General features: G+C 34.4%; 2 protein-coding genes and 1 long non-coding RNA gene across 3 annotated transcripts; all 3 read right to left on the minus strand.

Annotated features, from left to right (window-relative positions):
- LOC104728863 lies at positions 1168-3941 on the minus strand. The gene is made up of 3 exons (XM_010447790.1): positions 3270-3941; positions 2581-3123; positions 1168-2271 (listed from the first exon to the last, which is right to left on the minus strand). The coding sequence occupies exons 1-3, from the start codon at positions 3939-3941 to the stop codon at positions 1168-1170; spliced, it is 2319 nt and encodes a 772-aa protein (XP_010446092.1).
- LOC104725910 lies at positions 6751-7543 on the minus strand. Its single transcript, XM_010444662.2, has one exon. It carries the CDS (start codon positions 7541-7543, stop codon positions 6902-6904), a length of 642 nt encoding a protein of 213 aa, XP_010442964.1. The 3' UTR covers positions 6751-6901.
- Positions 18763-21021, minus strand: LOC104725912. The gene is made up of 2 exons (XR_002033928.1): positions 20767-21021; positions 18763-19128 (listed from the first exon to the last, which is right to left on the minus strand). It is a non-coding gene; the product is annotated as an uncharacterized LOC104725912 (long non-coding RNA).

Consider the following 21544-nt stretch of genomic DNA (forward strand, 5'->3'; position numbering starts at 1 on the left):
TGGGAGATCTGTTCAACATGAATAACCAGACCAAGAACATATGCTTGGGGATTCCTCCGGCGAACCAAACAATGGAGTGCCAAGGTACGGTTGGTACTTCCTCCTTAATTGCAGAGCAGATAGTTCCCGTGTTATGTCTTCCCTTGTGAGTGTCATTAATCCACCAAGTATAAGTATCCGGTTCATCTGTTAGTGTTATAGTAGACAGATTTATATGGAGATTAACCTGTGTGTCTGATCGTGCAGGTGGAAGGTTCCAGGTTCCCTCCACAGATCCGAGAGATATATGCCTCGACGTATGCCCACCTGATAGATTTCGTCTCCTTGGAGGTAAGTAGTCATTTTTCCCAGTTGGCTCCAGTTGTCAGTCCAAAACAAACATGATCTTCCATTACCTGGTTTTATCTTAATCCAATCATAAACTATTTCCTGAATCTTGAATAACTTTTTGGTTAACCAAGAGTGTTTGCAGTTTGACTTTCTGGTCCAGAAGCTGCTAAGGTTGCCAGAGAGAATGACCCGCCTGAACCACGCCACCCAAACTGAGCCAGATTGAAAGAAGATTAGCCAGATAAGTTTTATCATACATGCAGTATTCCAAGTTTGTAGATCCCTGATCCCTAGGCCACCCTCCTGTTTAGTTAGTGTTACCACCTCCCATGCGACCCTTGCAGAATGATGTCCCTCTGTTGACCCCTTCCATAGGAATGCACTTGACAGAGAGTTAATTGTTCTAATACACTTTTTTGGCAGGACAAATCCAGAACACCAGAAGTTTGATATCCCTGCAATAACTGAGTTCAAAAGTTGGAGACGACCTGCAAAAGAGAGCGATCTAGTTGACCAAGCGTTGAACCGGCTCTTGACACGCTGAATTAATGGCGCACAATCCAACAAGGTGAGCTTCTTTGTGCACAATGGTAGTCCTAAGTATCTGATAGGCAGCTGGCCATGAGCTATTCCCGTAATAGCAGTTATTTGGTCTGTTTCAGGTTGAGAGAGACCAGAGGTGAAAAAACTCGTCTTTGGTATACTAATGGCAAGACCCGAGACTGCTTCAAACTCCTTCAGAACTTGAATTACATTGCGTACAGAGGATGCCTCCCCATCTGTGAATATAAGCAAATCATCTGCAAAACAAAGGTGCGTAAGTTTCAAGTCCTTGCATTAGTGGTGATAGCCAATTTTTCCCTCTTCTGCTGCTTTATCCAAGCAAGCTGACAGGCAGTTCATGGCTAGAACAAACAGATAAGGCGAGAGAGGGTCTCCCTGGCGAAGTCCCCGGAGTCCTTTGAAGTAGCCGTGTACATGCCCGTTGAAGCCTACAGAGAAGGAAGGAGTGCAGATGCAAGCTTTGAGCCAGCGCTGGTAAGTCTCCGGTACTTCAATGCCTCTAAGGCAGCTAAAAATAAACTCCCATCTCACCGTATCAAACGCCTTAGCGATATCCACTTTGATGGTTATTCTTTTAGGCCCTTTTTCGTGATGATAGCCATTTACCAGCTTTGCAGCTAACAGAGTATTCTCCACTAACAAACGACCTTTAATGAAAGCTGTCTGATTCTTTTGTACCAGGTCAGGGAGAATGGGCTTCAATCTTGCTACTAGCAACTTAGAAACGACCTTGTACAGAGTATTGAGACACGAGATGGGACGAAAATCCGAAATGATAGAGGCTCCAGGAACTTTGGGAAGTAGAGCAAGGATAGTTGCATTGGTCGCGGAGGGAAGGAAAGAAGAGTGAAAGAATTGGAGGATGCTGGACGTTACTTCGGCACCAAGTATATCCCAAGATGCTTTGTAGAAGGCTGAGGTAAATCCGTCTGGTCCCGGAGCTTTGTTAGCATTAAGTTTAAACATGGTCCGCCTTATCTCTTCAGGTGTTGGTAACTTTGTCATTGCTTGCTTCAGGTCTGGAGAGCAGCGATAAGCAATCGTATTCTGAATCCAGTCAAGGGGCACAGTCACAGGTTGCAGGACTATTGGTGCAAGCAGCGCCTTGAAGTGGTTTACCGCGAGGGAGCTCATTTCTAGAGGGTCGTCAATCACATAACCCAAAAGAGAAGTGAAAGAACGGATGGCATTAAACGCATTTCTCATCTGCATTACTCTGTGGAAGTAAGTAGTGTTAAGATCACCCTCCTTTAGCCAGTTTATTCTTGATCTTTGCCTGAAGTACGCCTCTTCAATAGTTCTGAGAAACATCCACTTAGTATGCATTTCCTTCTCTTGTTCATATAGAGCGGGTGATGGAGTTGTCAATGCCTGAACCTGCAAAGATTGCAACAAACGGTTAGTCTCACAAACTCTATTTTGGATATCAGAAAAATTTTCTCTCGCAAGTGTTTTTAACTCTCTTTTAAGTGTTTTTTGTTTTGCGCTCAGTGCGGACAAACAGGGCTCCAGAGGAGATGTACTTCCAATTCGATTCCAAGCAGTTCTAATCAGGAGAAGAAATTTAGGGTGTTTGGTGAGGAAGTTGAAAAATTTGAAGGGTTTGGTGCCTGAGGTGGGAAGGGGTGTATGGAGGTTAATGAGACTGGGGGAGTGGTCAGAGAAATCTGGAGCTAGGAAAGAGACCACACCATCAGGATAACAGGTGAGCCAGTGGTTGTTTACAAGGACTCTGTCCAGCTTCTTCACTATCGGATTTGTATTGTTCTTGTTTGTCCAGGTGAACAGAGGCCCTTGGAACCTCAGGTCAAAGACCTCTAACTGCAAAAGACAGTCTCTCAGCTCTAGCATTCGAGAAGTGAAGTGGTTGATGCTCGGGTTAGAGTGCTCTGCGGGGTGTATTATCTGATTAAAATCTCCACAAAGAGCCCAAGGTAAGTTGTCAAGCATCAAGCTTTGATGTAACCGCAAGAGTTCACACCAGAGGTCAGTTCTCTCTTCACTCGAATTCGGTGCATACACAGCCGTGAAGAAGAATCGATGTCCACCTTGTATTGTGATTTCACAGGTGAGGAGATGCTTTGACTGATGAAGAACAGTCACATCTGCCGGGGCTTTCCAGATTAGCACAATGCGTCCATCTTCATCAGAGTTATGATTTGAGACATAATTCCAACCAGGACAGGTTTGAGTCATAACACGGTTAGTTTGGTTCCTTAACATGAGTTTCTAAAAGAGCACCAAAAGTAGGCTTATTAATAGCTAGCCAGGATGCAAAAGGTCGATGCTTAGCCGGGTCATTCAGACCTCGAACGTTCCAACAAAAAGGTTTTATATACATAGGAACAGGTAAGAGGTTAGGAACTATGGGGAACTCCTTCTTTAGCAGAAGGAGTATCTCCAGAGATAATACAAAGAGGCGGGTCAATAACCATATCAGAAGGTAAGCTGGTAGTGTTGTTGGGTTCGGAAGGTGGGGTGTTAGTGGTGTTGACCTCAGGGGTGGGTTCAGGGGGTTGGTTAGAGGGTGCGAGGGCATCAAATGGGTTAGAGGTTTTGATAGCTGGGGTTGGCAGAAGAGAGGGAGCAACTTGTGATTGTTTTGTCTGTTTAACGGTTTTGGTTTGTTGTGAAGGTTGGCTTGAATTTTGGTGGCCAGGAACGGTAGGAGCAGAGGAGGAAGGTGGGGAGCAGGAGTCATGGTTTGTTGCAACTAGAGCAGGGTCAGACTTGCCTTTCCCTTTAATCTTAGTAGATACTGCTTCTTTATCTGTGTTTGACTCAATTTCTTTTGTTTCTTTTGTTTCTTTTGCTTTCTTCGTCTGTGTCCATGATGGTGTAACAGCAGGACAGAAGCGAATGACGTGTCCAATCTCTTTGCAATGAGAGCACGTGGGAGGGACCCAAGGGTACTCGACATCAATGGTTATAATTTCACCATTCTCCCGGACCACTTCAACTGACGAAGGCAGCGGTTCATTCAGATTGCGTTCAACTTTAACATGCGCAACAGATAAGCTTACTAGATTCTTCGTAAACTCGTCCATTTCTTTCGGTTCACCCACAAGTCCTGCTATAAAACTAATGCCTTTATGATGCATTAGGTCATGCAAGCGAGCTGGTTAAGAGAAAGAAGCTTTCATTCTGGTCGATGTTAATATAATTTGTGTAAAGTTCTAATGTTTTCACCATCATCCGTAGACAACATTGTCAATTTCTTATAGTCATTCTGGTCGATGTTAATATAATTTGTGTAAAGTTCTAAGAGTTAGTTTGATTGTGGCTAGTGGCTACGTTAAAACCAAAAGAAAAAGAACTTTGGCGCGTGGAGAACGTCGAGCGTATGATAGAGGAAACTGAAAACAACAGATGTGAGCATTAGTATATTTTTTTGTACGTGGAGAATCAAATCAACTAGGGCTCCGCATTGACCGGTTCAGGCCTGGATCTAACCTCTCCCACGACCGTATCTAACGTAGGTCCTACGTCGTATCTTATTGTGTGTGTTTTATGCAAAATTTCAGAAAGCAAAGTCTTAATTCAGACGGTCAGACAGAGACCTCGATCGTAAAAAAACAATTTTTAGACTATCATTACTGACGATTACTCATACAAATACTCTTAATAAAAAAAAAAAAAAGATGAGAGAGAAGAAAAAAGTAGGAGTAACGATTCTACTTATAGCAATTTGAGAATCGATACTCATAAGAAATGAGACAAATATCACTTATTTAGTGGATCACATATTAAAAAATAAATGAAAAAAGAAAATCTGTAATAAAAATAATTCTTTTTATTTTTTTGAGTAACGTTCTTCGTTCCTCCCACTAATGATGGTGTTAGACCCTCGTAATCCTATATATATATATATATGTATATAAATGACCCATTGTGAACTAATCCATTGCATTTGCATCTAATCGACGAATACCTAATTATTGTTTTATAAAGCCGCAATAATAGTAAACATCACTTTTGATTTCAATTATAGTGTTTTTATATAATCATGCTTTTTCTCTAGATTACAAACTTTGATTTGTATTTTCTTTTTAGGTTGAATTAATTAATTAATAAAGTAAATGCAATGTAATAAAGTGAAAAGCGAGGAAGAACTAGAGAGGTAACCTAGTGGATCAATTAATTAATCAACGGTACGTAAATCATAATTAGAAACTAGATAGATGAAGTAATTAACTTTTACTTTGTATTACCTATTAAATAATTGCAAAACATTATGTTTGATTTTTTTTATATAACAAAACAAGAATATCTAAGATTTTTTCTCCTTAATTTATATTTTGAAATTTGGTTTATAGTCCAAATGCACCGTCTGTGCTTTGTAGATTCTTTTGTAAAAGTGGTGAAAAATAATAAACTAATTCAAATATTGGAACAAATACGTAAAAATAAGGGGTTGGCGCGTAAATTAGATGCAAACGACTGAATAAGGGGTTTTTAATACGTAAAACAAGCAAGAAGAGAGATGCTCTGTGTTTATTACCAACAAGGCAACAACGCAGCTTTCTTTGGTGTAAGTGCATGATGTGAGTTCTTTTAGCTTTTTGCAAACAATTTTAAATAGAAAAGCAACAATCTTTTTTTGTTTTTGATTCTAAATAAACAAACCATATCCTAATCCTTTAGATTTATCATGAATATTTCATATATGTCGTTGCACATTGCGTTTGGTGTATGTGTATGCTTATATATTATAGGAAGTTAGAGGATGAGATAGGCAAAAATGGGAAGAGTCACTGTCACGTGCGTTTTTAGCGGTGGTTAAGAGTGTAGAGCGTGCAATATAGAGAGTATCTCTGTGGGAACCAAACTCATAAAAAAGTACATACGAAGACAACTTCCAAGTTCCACTTTGTGTTTCTGTCCTGAGACAAAAATAAAAAGTGAAAATCTCAACACATTTACCACTTTGCTTTTATTTTTTTGTTTGCAGCTTTTGTTTTATGCTTTCTCATAATCCAATAAACCTGTAACTCAGAATATAAATTCATTTCGTTTACAATTCCATTACGTAGTTTCATCCCAACAATTTTTTTTCTTTTTAGCCTAAATCTTTGAGTTTCAGTTTACTTTTAAATTCAATGTTCGTATAATCGTATTGCCCAGCCTGTGATGGATATCTCATATTTGAATCAGCTTAAATGTTGGAATTCTTACCGATTAAATTCGGTTTACATCTTATAATGGGGTAATAAGATAGTGAGCTAAATATATATTTAAATGGGCCTTGGCCTATGTATCAATCCATATCTGCTTTTCTTACAACTAGTTCCTATTATTTTATCCCACATCGCTCGCCTACGAAAAACAGTTGTTGTATATAAAGCGATGAGAGAGCAACGATGGTCACGACCTTACTTGAACAGGATCTTGTCTATAGGCTCGTACCTCTGTTTCCTTTATTTCTAAAGAGACAGGCTATTAACCCTGGTTGATGTACCATGACCGTGTGATTAGAGCGTGATTAACGGCTACGATTCATCCTCGGATGGGTCCGGTGCTGCAGAGGATCGTTACTCGGCTCGGTTATACCTTGCCGGGGTGGTCGCACGGCGGTCTGACAGGTTCTTTTTTTTTTTTTAACACTTGTGGGATTGTTTCGCTTTTTGTTCCACGCTATGATCATCTTAGAAAAAAGTTAAGCAACAAACCTCATCTTAGAATAATCGTTTGATTTCTTATGTGGATATGTTTTTAGAGAATAATATTCATTGTTAAATGTTGATGAAGATGTCTACAAGATCAAGATACCTCATTGAGAACAGAGCAAACGAGACGTCCAAAATTGAAAAGATAATAAATATTATCTTTAGGCCGAACTAGAATTTATTTCTTAATATTGTGTAGATAACAATACATGCATGTGATGTGAACAATATTTTCCCTGACTGGTTAGAATAAAGAAACTCTTCTTGAATATTGGAACTAGAAGCTATTATAAGCCTAATTTAATTATGCATTCTGATATAAAAAGCCCATAACTACTTCATTACTTGTGTGTAGGAGCAACTGCTTTGATGCGAGAGCAACTATCTTTGAGAAGAGGAGGGAAGAACGGATTTAGCGGAAACATATGTGGCCAACACTTTGAATCTATGTCCGAAAACGCTTTGCAACACATTGGTCCAACAGTACCAAACTTTCCTGTAAATACTGATTTGAATATCTCAGCCACACAACCTTCGACACTAGAGAGTGATGACCAACATTTTGTGATATCAACCGGAGAACCAGGAAGAGAAAATCCAGGAATAATAGAGAGTTTAGATGTTGCAAGTGAGGGAGCAGCTGCTTTGATGCGAGAGCAACCATCCTTCAGAAGAGGAGGGAAGAACGGATTCAATGGAAACATTTTTGGCCAACACTTTGCATCAATTGCCGTAAACGCCTTGCAGCATGTCGATCCAACATTTTCAAACTTACCGGTTAAAGCAGATTTGAAGATTTCAATTTCACAACCTTGAATGCTGAGAAGCGATGACCAACATTTTGCGAGATCAATTGGGGAGCCGGGAGTAGAAAATACAGGAATGGTAGGGAGTTGAGCCAGCCCCGGCTTCACTAAAATAGTGGCACACAAAGTATACACTACTAGAATCGTGGAGAGAAGAGTTTGCATCTTACTTTCCATGGTGATTATTGATTCTTTTTTTTTTTTTTCTGTAGAGGAGAATTATTAATTTGATTGATTCAGATGGTTTGGTGATACTAAGAAACAAACAATTTATAGAGTAACTCAAGCTAAACTTATACGGTACATTTACTACGAGAGCGAGTTACACTTTCATATCCGTTGACTCGTTCGTTACATATAGATGACAAACTTTGGATTGAAAACATGGAACTGTTTACACTCTAACAAACTGATACCTAATTCAAGTTGTAGGCTTTTAAACAATTAATCCAAAATTAATTTCTGTTTGGACTTTTAACGTTTTACTGAAACAGTTATTTATTCAGTGACTTAAATCTGTTGCATTTATTCTTTTCTAACACCAAATTAAAGTGGACTTATTTGTTTCGTCGTATAAAATGAAAAGCTGAAACATTCATCAATAATTAAACGTTATAGAAGCATTGTTTAATAATATCAGATGATTATTATTTGCTTCCGTATATAAGACCAATTCTGGTACAATCATCGAAGAGCCGAAGGACAAGCCATCTAAAACTAATAGTACAAGTAGTAGGAGCAGGACCCCAGACAGCACAGCCAAATGAACAAGAGAATTAAAATTTCGCATCTCTTCCATGAGGTTTGTGAAAATGGAGCTCTATGGTATCAAAGTTTTAATTGACGGTAGAGACTTTTGCTGTAAAAATTAAACTTTGACTGTAGAGACTTTCACCAAAGTTTCACATTTCAAAATTTCAATAGATACAATCAATAATATGTATCAGATAGAGAAGAAAATAGTCTTTCAAAATATCCCAAAGATGAATGCCAAACCTACGATGCAAAAACCACATTTGTTTTTCTGTACATGGTCCTTCTGCAAGATTGGCACCACTCGTATTCGTATGAACATAGTCTAGATACTATAAGCCACCAAATATGAGTACCACGCCTAATGATCTCGTTGGAATGAAGGTTCTGGTAAATTTGTAACTATTCTAATAAAAATGCTCTCAAACATAAAGTACAACTAGCTCATATTGAGTTGGATTACTTTGTGCTTGTTAAATTTTATTGTAAATACTTTGACCTGTCGGAGCTCTCAATGCCTAATTAAAAGGAATTATAAACTTTTCCATTTTACTCAGACTTGGCATATATATAAAAGTAGATTGGTCGAAACACGAAAGAGATGAGAATGTAAGTGGAAAATTGCATAAAGCTTTCTTCCCAAGTTACAAAATGGAAATTATATAAATTAAATAATTAGGTGTACCGACCGTCCGGTTTAAAGCAAATAAGTTGGGAATGGGTTTTACAAATAAACAAGTGGGCCTTGGTCATCACCTACTATAACAGGGGGAATTCACATTACAAGAGTACTGCAAAGTCCCACATCGCTCGCCTAGGAAAAACAGTTGTTGTATATATAACGCTGAGAGAGCAACGTTGGTCACGACCTTACTTGAACAGGATCTGTTCTATAGGCTCGTACCTCTGTTCCCTTGATTTCTAAGGAGACAGGCCCTTAACCCTGGTTGATGAACCATGACCGTGCGATTAGAGCGTGATTAACGGCTACGATCTGTCCTCGGACGCATCCGGTGCTGTAGAGGATCGTTACTCGGCTTGGTTCTACCTTGCCGAGGTGGTCCCACGGCGGTCTGACAGGTCCCCTTTTTTTATTTAACTGTTACGTATAGTTTGTTCATTGCTATAGCTTCGATGTTCATTTCAGTTACTCAAACTTGTGAGCTTTTGCAAAAAAAAGATGGTTTTAAGATAGATGAAAGTTGTAAGATTATGCTAGAAACTTGAAATAAAAAATATTACTGTAAATGATAAAAACTTCTAACAACCAAGTCATACACGTGAATGAATATCTTCCATGACGTATTTGAATAGAGCAAAACTCTTAAATATTGCAAGTAGAAGCTGTGATATATACAACTTTAATGATGTTTCTTTTAACAGCTTCAGTGATGCGATTACATTCATTCTTGAGAAGAGGAGGGACGAACGGATTTAGCGGAAACATTTGTAGCCAACATTTCGCAGGTCGTAAAGTTAGCTCTAAGTTTTCAGATATCTCATTTGTTTTTCTTTAAATTAATATTAGTCTTCATAATTTTTTTCTTAATCTTAATACTAGGTTTTAGAGATCTTTAAACATAATTTTTAAAATTTATTATCAGTCTTAATGCTATAGTTTTCAGAGATCCTTAAACATTTTTATGTTATTTGAAAGAAAGATATTTATTTAAATGTTGAGAATTATGTAAATCTTCCTTACGACAAATAAACTAGACAGTCTAACTCCAAGGAGATTATAACATGTCGTAGATTTCAAGGTTAAGTTGCAGTTTAGCAAGACAAGCAATGGTAAATGAGTTGAGTACATGTGGAAGGGAGGGGTATATAACCACAAGAGTTTTACATGGAGCTGGCTCAATGAAGCCTAGTGAGCTCCTCCACTATTCTAAGCAATTCTTCAATTGGAACACCAATGTATATGGAGATATCCTCCTTATTTTCCCGGCTCAGATCCAAGAACGACTCAGTTAGATGCCCATCAATGAAGTTACTAGCATGCAGCACATTCTCCTTCCTCTTTGTGCCATAGTAAAACGTAGTATGGAAGACATTTTCGCTCCTCTCTCAAAGCAGAATGACCTCCACAAATTGTAGCTCAGACCGCCAATACCGTCAATTCTCGCACTCATTCTACGCTGCATCTTCTGAAGAAAGGCAAACTGCTTTCTAGGCAGTGAAACAATAACTCCAACCATCCCACTACTAGTGCCAAAGATACTGGTAGGGACTCAACCATTCTCTGCGTCTAACAGCACCCTTCCATGGCAGAATCTATTCAAAGTCGAGTATCTGAGTCGCAACAATTTTATTTATTAGTTTTATTTATATATACATTATTAAAGTATATTTTTGAAAAATATTTTAGAGTTCTAAACTATTTACATGCATGCCATTGTATTTAAAAATTTAAAAAATAAAAACAAAATATTACAAAACCAAAACTCACAGCCGAGATTTGCTATATTCCTTCCTCACAAATCTCTAACTTCCCTCTTGGAAATAACCTAACAACTATCAATAAATACTCTACATACAATTTTTTTTTTCAAATTAACAAATTATCACAACCAATATTTGCGTTATTACTCTCTGTAATATCTCTAACTAAGCCGATTTTAGAAACAACCTAATTACGATTCACATGTAATTACTCTAGGCATTCAATTTCAAAATTCCATCTCAAAGATCTTCCTCTAATATCTGTACAAAATCAAAATAAAAAAACAAAGTAAAATGTGTAATAATATGTAATTCCTAGCTTTCCCTATCTATTAATAGATAAGCATTTTGTGAAAAATCTAAAGTGTCACTGCTAGAGAACTCGATATACATTTTTTACAATTTGTTTTCATTAGTTAATAACTTAATATTATTTACAAATCATACCATTATATATTTCATTAAAAAGTAAATTAAAACAATTTCTTATTTTCCAAATTAAATGACGTCCACCTCTTTTCGTAAAATATTTTTATAAATATTTTTATAAATATTTCAAAACTAACTTATAAAATCTAATGTCTAATTTAATAAGTAAAATATTCATATCTTTACATTAAAATACCAAAAATACATTCTTTAAAATAGAAAAATAATTACATTTTTAATACTTCTTAGTGTTTTATATATAACTATATCTTATTGTTTTAATATTAATATTTAACAATTATGTAATATCAATTGCTATGGAAAATATTTTAAGAAAACAGAAGAAATGATTAATTAAAGAACAAATTCAGTTTGTTGTTTTATGAAGAAGTATAATATATTGTTACGTCAACATAATTTTCATTTTTGTTTGTTGTAAATTGAGGACCCTATAAATATTTTACACCTAGACGCCAATTATCATAAACAAAGTAAAACACAAATCCGTTCTCTAAACACTTTATAGTCGGATTACGTTGTGATGAAATCTGTTCTCTAAAGCTCTAATCGACTAAACACTTTGAAGAATCATGACAAAAAAGGATTACTTTCTCCGATTTACAAAAATCCAGATGGGCGAATAACAGATGTATATTTAGGCGTTTTTGGTCTCTTTAACTTTGAAGTTTCTGTGATAATATGGTCCATTCTACGTGTGGCAAAGAAACGTGTTTTGAGATGGTAAAATTTATTATGTTGATCACGGAAAACAAGAGAAGCTTGACTAGAAGATCTCGAACAATTCAAAGGCCACTACGAATCCACACACAACACATTACCTGACTACATGGTACGAACTGTTACATTGGGGATGTTTAAAGTTTTACCAATGAAATATACATAAGTAATTTAAATTAATGTTTATTTACATACATTTTAACGGATGTGATCATGTTAAGAGTATTTTTGGTGACTTTTAACTTTAAAGCTTCCCTAAAATTTTGGTTCAATCTACAGCGAACAAGAGAAGTTTGAGACTTGAAAGATCATGCATTCAAAGGCTTAATAGTTCCGTGGGTCGATGAGCAACAATAAAAGTCAAAGAGCTGACAAATATGTCATGCAAGAAATACGCACCATAAAGAACCATTGATTACTGTAAGAGTATAATCTATGTGGGACGAGATCAACTTACATTTTGTACCTCTTTTGTTACTTCAACATTGCTCCATACTGACAAATCATTCCATAGCGTAATCTGTTGAACTCTCCGGTTTAGACTTAGATTAAATCTCCGGTTTAAGGAAATCGTCTCTCTATATCTTTTGTTTAGTTGCTTTCTCCTACGTGGCAGATCAATAAAGTTTTGATGGGCTTTACAAATAAACAAGCGACGGCCCATATTCTGCTGAAAAAGACCCATGATAGATGTTTTTACAATTTACTTACATAGTTGACGTCTCACATCCCACATCGGTCTTAAAACTCAGGAGCAGAGAGATAACTATAGTATAAATAAGACCCACGAGCTGAATTCACGGAGCCGTGCAGTGAAGACAAAGCGAACTATTATTTTGCCTTTTACTAAAGAATACCGTGTCTTCTCTGCATTTAAGCGGCATACGCCTATTTTTGGAAAGGGTTTGTTTATAAATAAACCCTCCATCAAACCATGAGTTTAAAAATTGGATGTTATTAGTACTTGTTGTTTTAGAGACTCTCATCTGCAAAAAGTCTTTAGCCAAGAAGAAAGATAAAAGAAGCCTTGTAAAAAACTAGTAAGTTAACGTGGATATTTCGTTTTTTTTTTGGTAAGAAGAATAACTATCAAAATTTCAAAAAAAATATAACTATAAATATAAATATATATATTTTAAAAACAACTTCAAATTCAAAGAGTTCGGTGTTTAAAATATTAAATGAACGCTGACCCTGAAAAATATGGGCCCAAACAAAACAAAATAAAATAATGGGGTGTAGTGGATAAATTTTAGAAATAAAGACCAAATATTAAAATTTCAGAGAAATGGGTAGGGCCATTGCAAGTTTGCAACAATGTTCGTCCTACACGGTTACACTCTTATTAGTTATTACCATTATTGACACCGAACTCTTTGAATTTGAAGAGTTGGAAGCTTAAACCCATCGAGTTCGTCTTATTATAGTTTTTTTGAACTCAATGCTGCTTCACTTCATGCTTTCTCTATCTGACTTCGATACATTCTTGGATTTTCAATTCCTCGTGGAGAAATTTCAGTTTATCCGCTTCAATTATAGACACCCAAGTTAGGATGTGAGTACTAATTCATCGATTTGAGAATACAAATATAGCTGCTACCTCTACCAATCTGATTTCACGACTATCTAGCCATGTGTAAGTAAAATTGGAGAATTTTTGCTATTGTTGCAATTATCCGTACGTCCTGAAGCAAATGTTACTACTCTTCAATAATTTTGTTATCTTGGTGGAAATAATTGGCTATTGGTTTGCTGCTCTCTAGAACTTTACTAGTTTGTGTCTCATTACGCATATCACTTAATTGTTTGATCTAATCTGAAATGCTATCGATCTGGATGCAGGTAATTGTTAAATCCAACACGTTTTTCGTCAGATCAGTGTTTGAGTTTTCGGTTTTACAGAACCCTGTGCCGACATGACAACGTAATTGTCTTTACTTCTGCATGGTTGCCATCACCACCTCAGTGTCTTGCACCTGAAGGTAAGAATAAATTGATTTCCAAGACTTAATAAGCTTTTGTTTATTAGAGTTTTTGATCAAATATTCATGTACTAAACTCAGCATATGGCTCTGAGCATCTATTGATATCCTTACTTCGTAAGATGAAACACTACAAAGTTAGAGCTATGGCTGATATAGTTATCAATCATCGTGTTGGGACAACGAGAGAGGACATGGTGGAATGTATGACTTATGATGGAATTTTCTTACCGTGGCCATGACGTCATCTTACCGGAGGACTGGTGAGTGATGATTATATTACATGTTTGATTGATTGGTATCATTATGTTCTGAAAGCTAGAAAAAAGTTTTCCACTAAAACAGTGTAACCGAAACACGAGTTCCAAATACTGATCACACTCACCATTTTGTTAGGAAAATATATAATCGAGTGGCTTCGTAGGCTGCGCAACACTGTCTAGCGATTTTAAAAGCTGAATCTAACTTAAACGCAGCCATTGTTGGTGAGAAACTGTGTATGCAACTCGGAGACGGCTCTTGGTCTCCTTCTGGTAGGGACTGGACTCTTGCAACAAGTGGCCATCGCTATGACGTCTGGCACTAATAATCTTGATGTGTCTATCTAGCTTCCTGATCAAAGCTTCCTATCGATGTTAAAGGTTCTGGTCTTCAGAGTCTAGTATTATATGTAACTCATCTGTACCGGGTTTTACAATAAATGTTAAGCACTTAGTTTTCATGACGTAAGATTTTGTAGGATATATATATATTATATGCAATGCAAGTGTAAGATTTTCATTTTGTGTGAATTTTTTAGCTAACGTATTATAGGGATTGTATTTTTAAATAATTTGTAGGTTACAAAGCAGATGATAATGGACATTAGATATGGTTTCTGGCCTATAATAGTCCTCTCTGAAATAATCCAAACCTTCATTCTTGCCGACTTTGCTACTACTATGTCAAGTGGTAAATCATAAATGTTTTCGCTTGTTATATATCACGTATATGATGGATGATCTAATGTCGTTCTTTGTCTCCCATCTGGTGTTATGTAAAATTTGGTGGAAAAGAGAGAAGAAGAAGAAGAAGATCTGGTATACTTTGGAGTAATGCTCCATGTCTTGCAGGCTAATCGTTTTGAGTCTTCTCTAATTTCTTTTCTTTTCTTGCTTATAAAGAAAAAATAGAATTGATTAGAGATTTTGACATATTAATTTAAAGTTAGCCTCACATCTTTTTGAATCTGTTATATAAATAGTTTGACGTATAAATGAGTGAATTTGTCAATTTTAACATCAATTTGAGAATATGTTAGACAATTATCAAACTTTTCTTCTCATATTTCTTACCGAATTAAGAAGCTCAGGTTGCTTGATTAATCTCTCGTTCACCTCCAAGAGAGAGCCTTGAACGCAGCACCTAGTGAAAACCCAAACTCAGAACAAAAACAACTTCATCTTTTTGCATAAACATATTATAGAAATAGCTAATTTTTTTTTTAAGATTTCAATTTCTATATACTATTAAATTTTGATAGTTTTATAGGCTATTAAATTTTGATTTCATTTTCTTTTTTGATAGTTTTATAGACTATTAAATTTTGATAGTTTTATAGGTAATTAAATACAACAACTAATTATTGTTGATAAATTTGAATTGATGTATGTCATGTGCATAAGTGAATTAATCTATAGTATTTGTTATTTATTATCGATAATTTTTTTCTAAATATTAAAATTTCAATTCCAAAACCATAAAAATTATAACATCCAAAAGTCTAATATATTTTTTTAATTATCTCAATTCATAATTTTTAAGAAGTTATACAATTAAAAAATGAGTTTTCATCTCAAAAGTCCACAATTTTTTTTTAGAAATCTCAAAACTCCCTTCCAAAAAAACAATTTCTTTTAGAATTATTTTTAATTTAAAAAGTATGCCTATTACCTTACTACCCTAACAAAAACAGAAATATTACATGTATTACCTGGACTTTATCCACCCATCCAATATCTATTGGATCTAATCCACAAACATATAATTACTTATAATTTTTTTTAAAAATTCTAAAATCAAATAACTGCTACATTTTTTTCTCATCGTTCTCATCCATTATTTCTCAAATTATTATCTCAAAATCGATTTCGTGAAAGTTGAAAAACTAGGTATTTTGTTATTGTGTTCGATTGGTAAGGAGGTTGTGTCAAATTAACAAGCTTTGGAATTATAATTTGTGAATTCTGGGTTTATGTTCATATTTAAATTTCTGGGTAGTAATACTACTATAACTAGGTAAAACTAGTGTGATTTTGAAATATTAATAGAACTTGGTAATACTTTGTTTTATGTTTATCGCAAGATTTCAACGATAACTACTCTCTAGCTACTCCAAAATGGCTAAAACAAGGTGGGAAAAAAGAGGACGAAGATTGCTCAAAGTTCATAGGTAGAAGATTGGCAAGCCCAAACAAACGAAGATGTATTTTGTTATTGTGTTCGATTGATAAGGAAGATGAGTCCAAAAAACAAGTTTTGGGATTATAATTTGTGAATTCTGGGTTTATGTTCATATTTGATTTTTCTGGGTAGTAATACTAGTATAACTAGATAAAACTAGTGTGATTTTGAAATATTAATAGAACTTGATAATACTTTTTTTTATGTTTATTGCAAGATTTCAACGATAACTACTCGAAAATGGCTAAAACAAGGTGGGGAAAAAGAGGACGAAGATTGCTCAAAGTTCATAGGTAGAAGATTTGCAAGCCCAAACAAACAAAGAGGTATTTTGCAAACGTCACGATGAAGAGAGATCGGTGGCACATACATCTAGAATCTCGCTCGGAGTGACTTTGCAAACGAAGGGCTCATCGTTTCTTATTGCAGGAAGAAATAGGGAAACAAGTCAATAAATTCTGGGTTTATGCTTGTATTTGAATTTCTGGATAGTAAAATACTATAACTAGATAAAACTAGTGTATTGTCAGTTAAAATTGGGTAGTAAACCAGTTTTACAATTTTTTTATTTATTTATACGATTAATCTACAATATTCAACTTCGTTTGGGAAAAAAAATCAAATTTTGCAGATGAAAATCTCAAGTAAAACTAGATAAAACTCACTCGTTTTGGTTAAGGAAAGATTCATGATTTGTTTGTTTTGGATCTCATTCAAATTGAATTTATGGGTTTTAGTAATACTGGTATATATAGGTATAACTATTATGTTTTTGTAATACTGATAAAACTAGATAAAAGTAGTCTGAATTTGTTGCAGAAAGAGAAAAAAAAAGACCACACGTGCAGGTGACAAAAAAAAAAAAAAATATATCTGAATTATATTACCATGTGTGCAATATGTGTGTTCACACTTAGTGTTCACATATAGTTATACCAAGTATAATAGTTGTACCACAATTGCAAATAGTTCTACTTTTGAAGTTTTTCCATTTAATTAGTTTTACCCACTCTTAAAATTATATTTTGTAGTTTTACTGTTGATTAAAGTCTATCAACGTATTATTATGAGTTTGTTATGCATTCATATGTTTAAAATCTACAATTCTATAACTTTGTCATCCTAACTTAGTTATTATTTATAAAGTGACCTTAAAAGTATAAGGAAACACTTGTTTAGGTTCTTTCATCACAATCCAAAATTCATATATTTTTAAAATTTCATTCTTAGTAAACATTTAAACATTACTTTTGACGTTTACTAGTACACACATTCTTATATTTTCTTTAAAAATTATTTATGGATGTTCAACTTTTAATACTAGTTTTACTAGTTTGACCATTTTTATATTAGTTACGCATGTTTTACTCTGTTATGATATAATAAATATACACATCAATGAAAGATCAAACATTACTAGATTTTAAAATAAGTTTTATAATAGTTGTGACATAACCAACAAAGTAGTAGTACAACCCAAAAGATCAAACATGAATCAAACAATGGTGTTAGATGCAATTTCATCATCCTCAGAATGTTTCTTTCAATAGTTCATACCAACAAAACCTTGGTCCACCACTCTCGGCACTTGCTCAGGCTGTTCCAAGACAGAGATGACATTCACAAACAACATACATCTTCGCTTCTCATGATCAACGGACATTAAAAAGACATTAACATCCTCATCATCATTAAGATCACATTGTACTGATGCTCCTACTAGTAGTGGATTGTAGCTCAACTACAATGTAACGTGACTTTCAACAAACTCAAGCTTCTTGTATATCATTGCTTTTAACATCAACAAAGTTATATCCATGACATATGTCTTGAACATTATACTATACATGCGACCTTCACACTTAAAATGCATACTAAAGTTCTCTTTCATTGTATCCTGCCAAAACAATTCCAAAAAAAACTCAATTAGTAATACTACTAGTTTAATTGGTTGTACTAAATTAATAAGTATTACCAGTTTTACTAGTAATACTACATTTACTAGTATTACTAGTTTTACCCAGTCACAATAATTGAAAATCGAATTGAATGGTCTGGGATTATAATCTCTACAATTCACTACGATTCAACAGTAAGATTCATTTCTTATCAACTAAATAGTGCAATCGACCCATAACCTATGGTAAAACACCCAATTTGCTAAGTATTTCAAGCAAAATCCAATCTAAATTTCCAAAATTAAAAACCTAACCCTATTTAATCAAGAATGTATTCTTATGTTGAAGAACAAACCTGCATTTTGAAGGAGAACGTGAACTAAAAAAAGATGAAAAACAACAGGGATGGAAAGCTCCAGTGAAGAAACAGTGACGGTGGAGACTGGAGAGCTCCGGGAAAAAAGGACGGACGATGACTGAGGAAGAAAAAGAAATCGTGATTGATTATTTTTTTAGAAAATAAAAAACAAAAAAAAAAAAGATAAAAGGAAGGAAGGGTAAAATAGTCTGCACACATTTCATTAAAAGAAAGAAGGGTACAAAGAATAGAGAGGGAGATATGAGATTTGCTAAAAAATTTTAGGGATTTCTGAAATGATCCCTCTTAAAAAATGCATCTATAAATTAATAATTATTAATACATTACTATAAATTAATAAAATGTCATGGTCCAAACATTATTATTATATAGAGGTAGTATCATTGTATCATTAGTACATAATTGTTCATTATCCCGCCTCTACGGTGAAATATCACCAAAATGTGATGATTTTTGTAAATACAAATATGAGTGAACTTAAATAACAAAAGTTATGAGTTTTTTAACAGCTAATCTTGAGTTAAACGTTGTATGTGGTTCGTTAGTTGAGTAGATGTCTCCTGTTTCCTTGGAGACCATCAAACCGTTCTTGTGGTCAATGGTTGCGTCGATCGCTCCATCTCTAATGGTTTTAGCCACAATGCTTTCTGCATCAGCCACTGGGTTCACTGAGTTCAGTCTTAGCTTCTGTGCGACGTCCTGTAGAGAGATTCTCGAGTATGAGATGCTTATGTTACGCAGTCCAGTTCTGATCATGATGTGAGGTTGTGACCCAACTCAACAAGTCGAAGCATTGCAGAATGGTACAAGCTTACAAAGTGCTTAAAATATGTAAGCATAAAAAATCCGCTATATATTTGACTATTGAAATAGTTTATGTATGCAATATGCATGTGGAAATTTTTATACTTCAAATTTCTATAGATTAATATCAGAATTATGATATTTTACTTATATATATATGAACACAAAACATTGTAATGATTTATCAAAATATTAATTTATTAACGGCTGAAGGTTTTACGGTATTACTAACCCACATAATGCAAGATCAAATCTTAAGAATAGTTAAAGTACACTCTAGAATCTATCACAACATGCAAATGTGCACCGCATGTTCAATTAAACCTACCAAAACTCTAAATTCATAAGTAAAAGATAAAACAACCTTTAATTTGTTAAAAGATTATATTCCATCTATAACCAAATCTCTACATACATTGATACATTAGACTTAAATATTACAAAAATACTTATTACACAAATGAAGTATATGTAGTAAATTCCACTGTTTGTAATATTAGTGGATACATAATTTAACATTGATTGCTATCGAGTGATTTCACATCCGTATATCTTTGAAAATTTTAAAGACTTGACGGTAAAAAATTAACATTACTTTTTTTTGCCTGCAGTAAAAAACATTACTATCATCACAATATTTCCAAACTCAAGTACATAATTAAATCCTTCAAAGTAATAAAACATTCACAAATAATAATATGTTTAATAAATACATACAGTAGTGTTATCTCTTTCTTAATTATTTTCTTGTGCTAAATAATCCGTAATTACTTGTTTTGCCAATTTACTTGAAACAATTAATTATCTCATGCTCTCAGCACATAACTGGTTTAACCTATTAAACAATTAGCAGCTGTGTCATTAATTTTTTGATTGAAAGAAAATACCCATTTAGTTTGGAGAGAGAAGCCCAGTTAGGTTTAAAGCCCATTCACAAAAAAACAGACTCAACTTCACACACACAAAAACACTGTTTTGGTCGGCATGCACGGAACGCGATTTCTGACTGACAAAAAGGACCATCACTATCAATTTTTTTTTCCATTTATTAGTCTGACAAATATATTTACTTAAATACCCTTCTCTTCAACTTTTTCCAAAGAAATGTACTAGAACTCATAATTTATCATCTTTTGCACCAAAAACAAAAAAAAAACTCATATACTTTATCACCTAATAATAATGCATGTTTACTTCAGATCATGAACACAGCCATGATAATCAAATTAAAGAAGAACAAAAAAAGATAATCAAAGTAAAGACCACACAAATCAATTATTCTGACTAAAATCATGAACCTCGTTGATAAACAAAAGAAAAAGAGACTTATGACCCTTTTTGGATGCTCATAAAAACAGCCGAAACTTCAAAATTCATAACACAACAATCATACAAAAAATATACACAATAGATGCTCCTAATACAAATTTGATAGGCTTAATATATATTACCTTGATTCCTAGAGAGTAAAGTGCTATTGTGGCTGTGTGCATATTAGGAAAATATACAGAAAGATTTAAAAACGTATCTTACTTTGAGCTCCTTTTGTAGCAAAATGAAACGGAGAAAGAACTTCCGGTTTGAAGTTCATGCTGCAAATTCTATGCCAATTGATGAAATCTCATAAGAAAGATAGAAGGAAGAGTGAAAGAAGTCTTAATTTTCACAAAAGGGAAGGAAGAGTTCTGTGTTTACACGAAAGGAGTGAAAGAAGTCTTTATTTTCCATCTGTGAAATGAAACGAGCACCACATGATTCTTAAATACGGCTCTCGTTTTACCCAAAAAATAAAAAAAAATGGCTCTCGTCTTTGCTCTCTTTAGTCTTTATACGTACGTACGTACTTCTTTTTGTTTTATTACCCGTGAAACAAAGACCACAACCGATCTAAGTACAACTCGTTTTAAATGCATCCGCACGGACCGCACCAAACTCATCAAACTATCTAGACATTTTTGACATATACCTAATCAGAAAAGTGTTACAATTACTTTATTCAAATGGTCTCATTATATGAATCATACGAAGGCATAGAGATTTGGAAAACATTGCAATCACACTAATTAATTAGTAATTACCATCTTTTTCAAAGGTAGGAAAGTAATCATGGTCTTAAGTAAAAAGAAGATGCAAAATCATATTTATGGGTTACTGAGTCTGTATCAAGATAGCATTGGAACACAAGGACCAAAAAAAGGTATTAATGAATACAAGAAATAAGAAGCTGCAATAATACATAAGCAGTAATTTTTTAATAATTTCTCAGAATAATTTGTGTAAAAAATTATAAGCTCCATACAAGGATATATGA

The sequence above is a fragment of the Camelina sativa genome, chromosome 11 (assembly GCF_000633955.1).
Source record: "Camelina sativa cultivar DH55 chromosome 11, Cs, whole genome shotgun sequence".
Taxonomy (NCBI): domain Eukaryota; kingdom Viridiplantae; phylum Streptophyta; class Magnoliopsida; order Brassicales; family Brassicaceae; genus Camelina; species Camelina sativa.

Excerpts from the sequence above, each read along its gene's own strand:
- LOC104725910 (XM_010444662.2), bottom strand. The coding sequence starts at position 7,543 with ATGGAAAGTAAGATGCAAACTCTTCTCTCCACGATTCTAGTAGTGTAT.
- LOC104728863 (XM_010447790.1), bottom strand. The coding sequence starts at position 3,941 with ATGGACGAGTTTACGAAGAATCTAGTAAGCTTATCTGTTGCGCATGTT. Across the intron at positions 3,124-3,269 it reads CTCCTTCTGCTAAAGAAGGA|AAACTCATGTTAAGGAACCA; the intron begins GTTCCCCATAGT and ends GTGCTCTTTTAG. Across the intron at positions 2,272-2,580 it reads CCTGTTATCCTGATGGTGTG|GTTCAGGCATTGACAACTCC; the intron begins GTCTCTTTCCTA and ends CAATCTTTGCAG.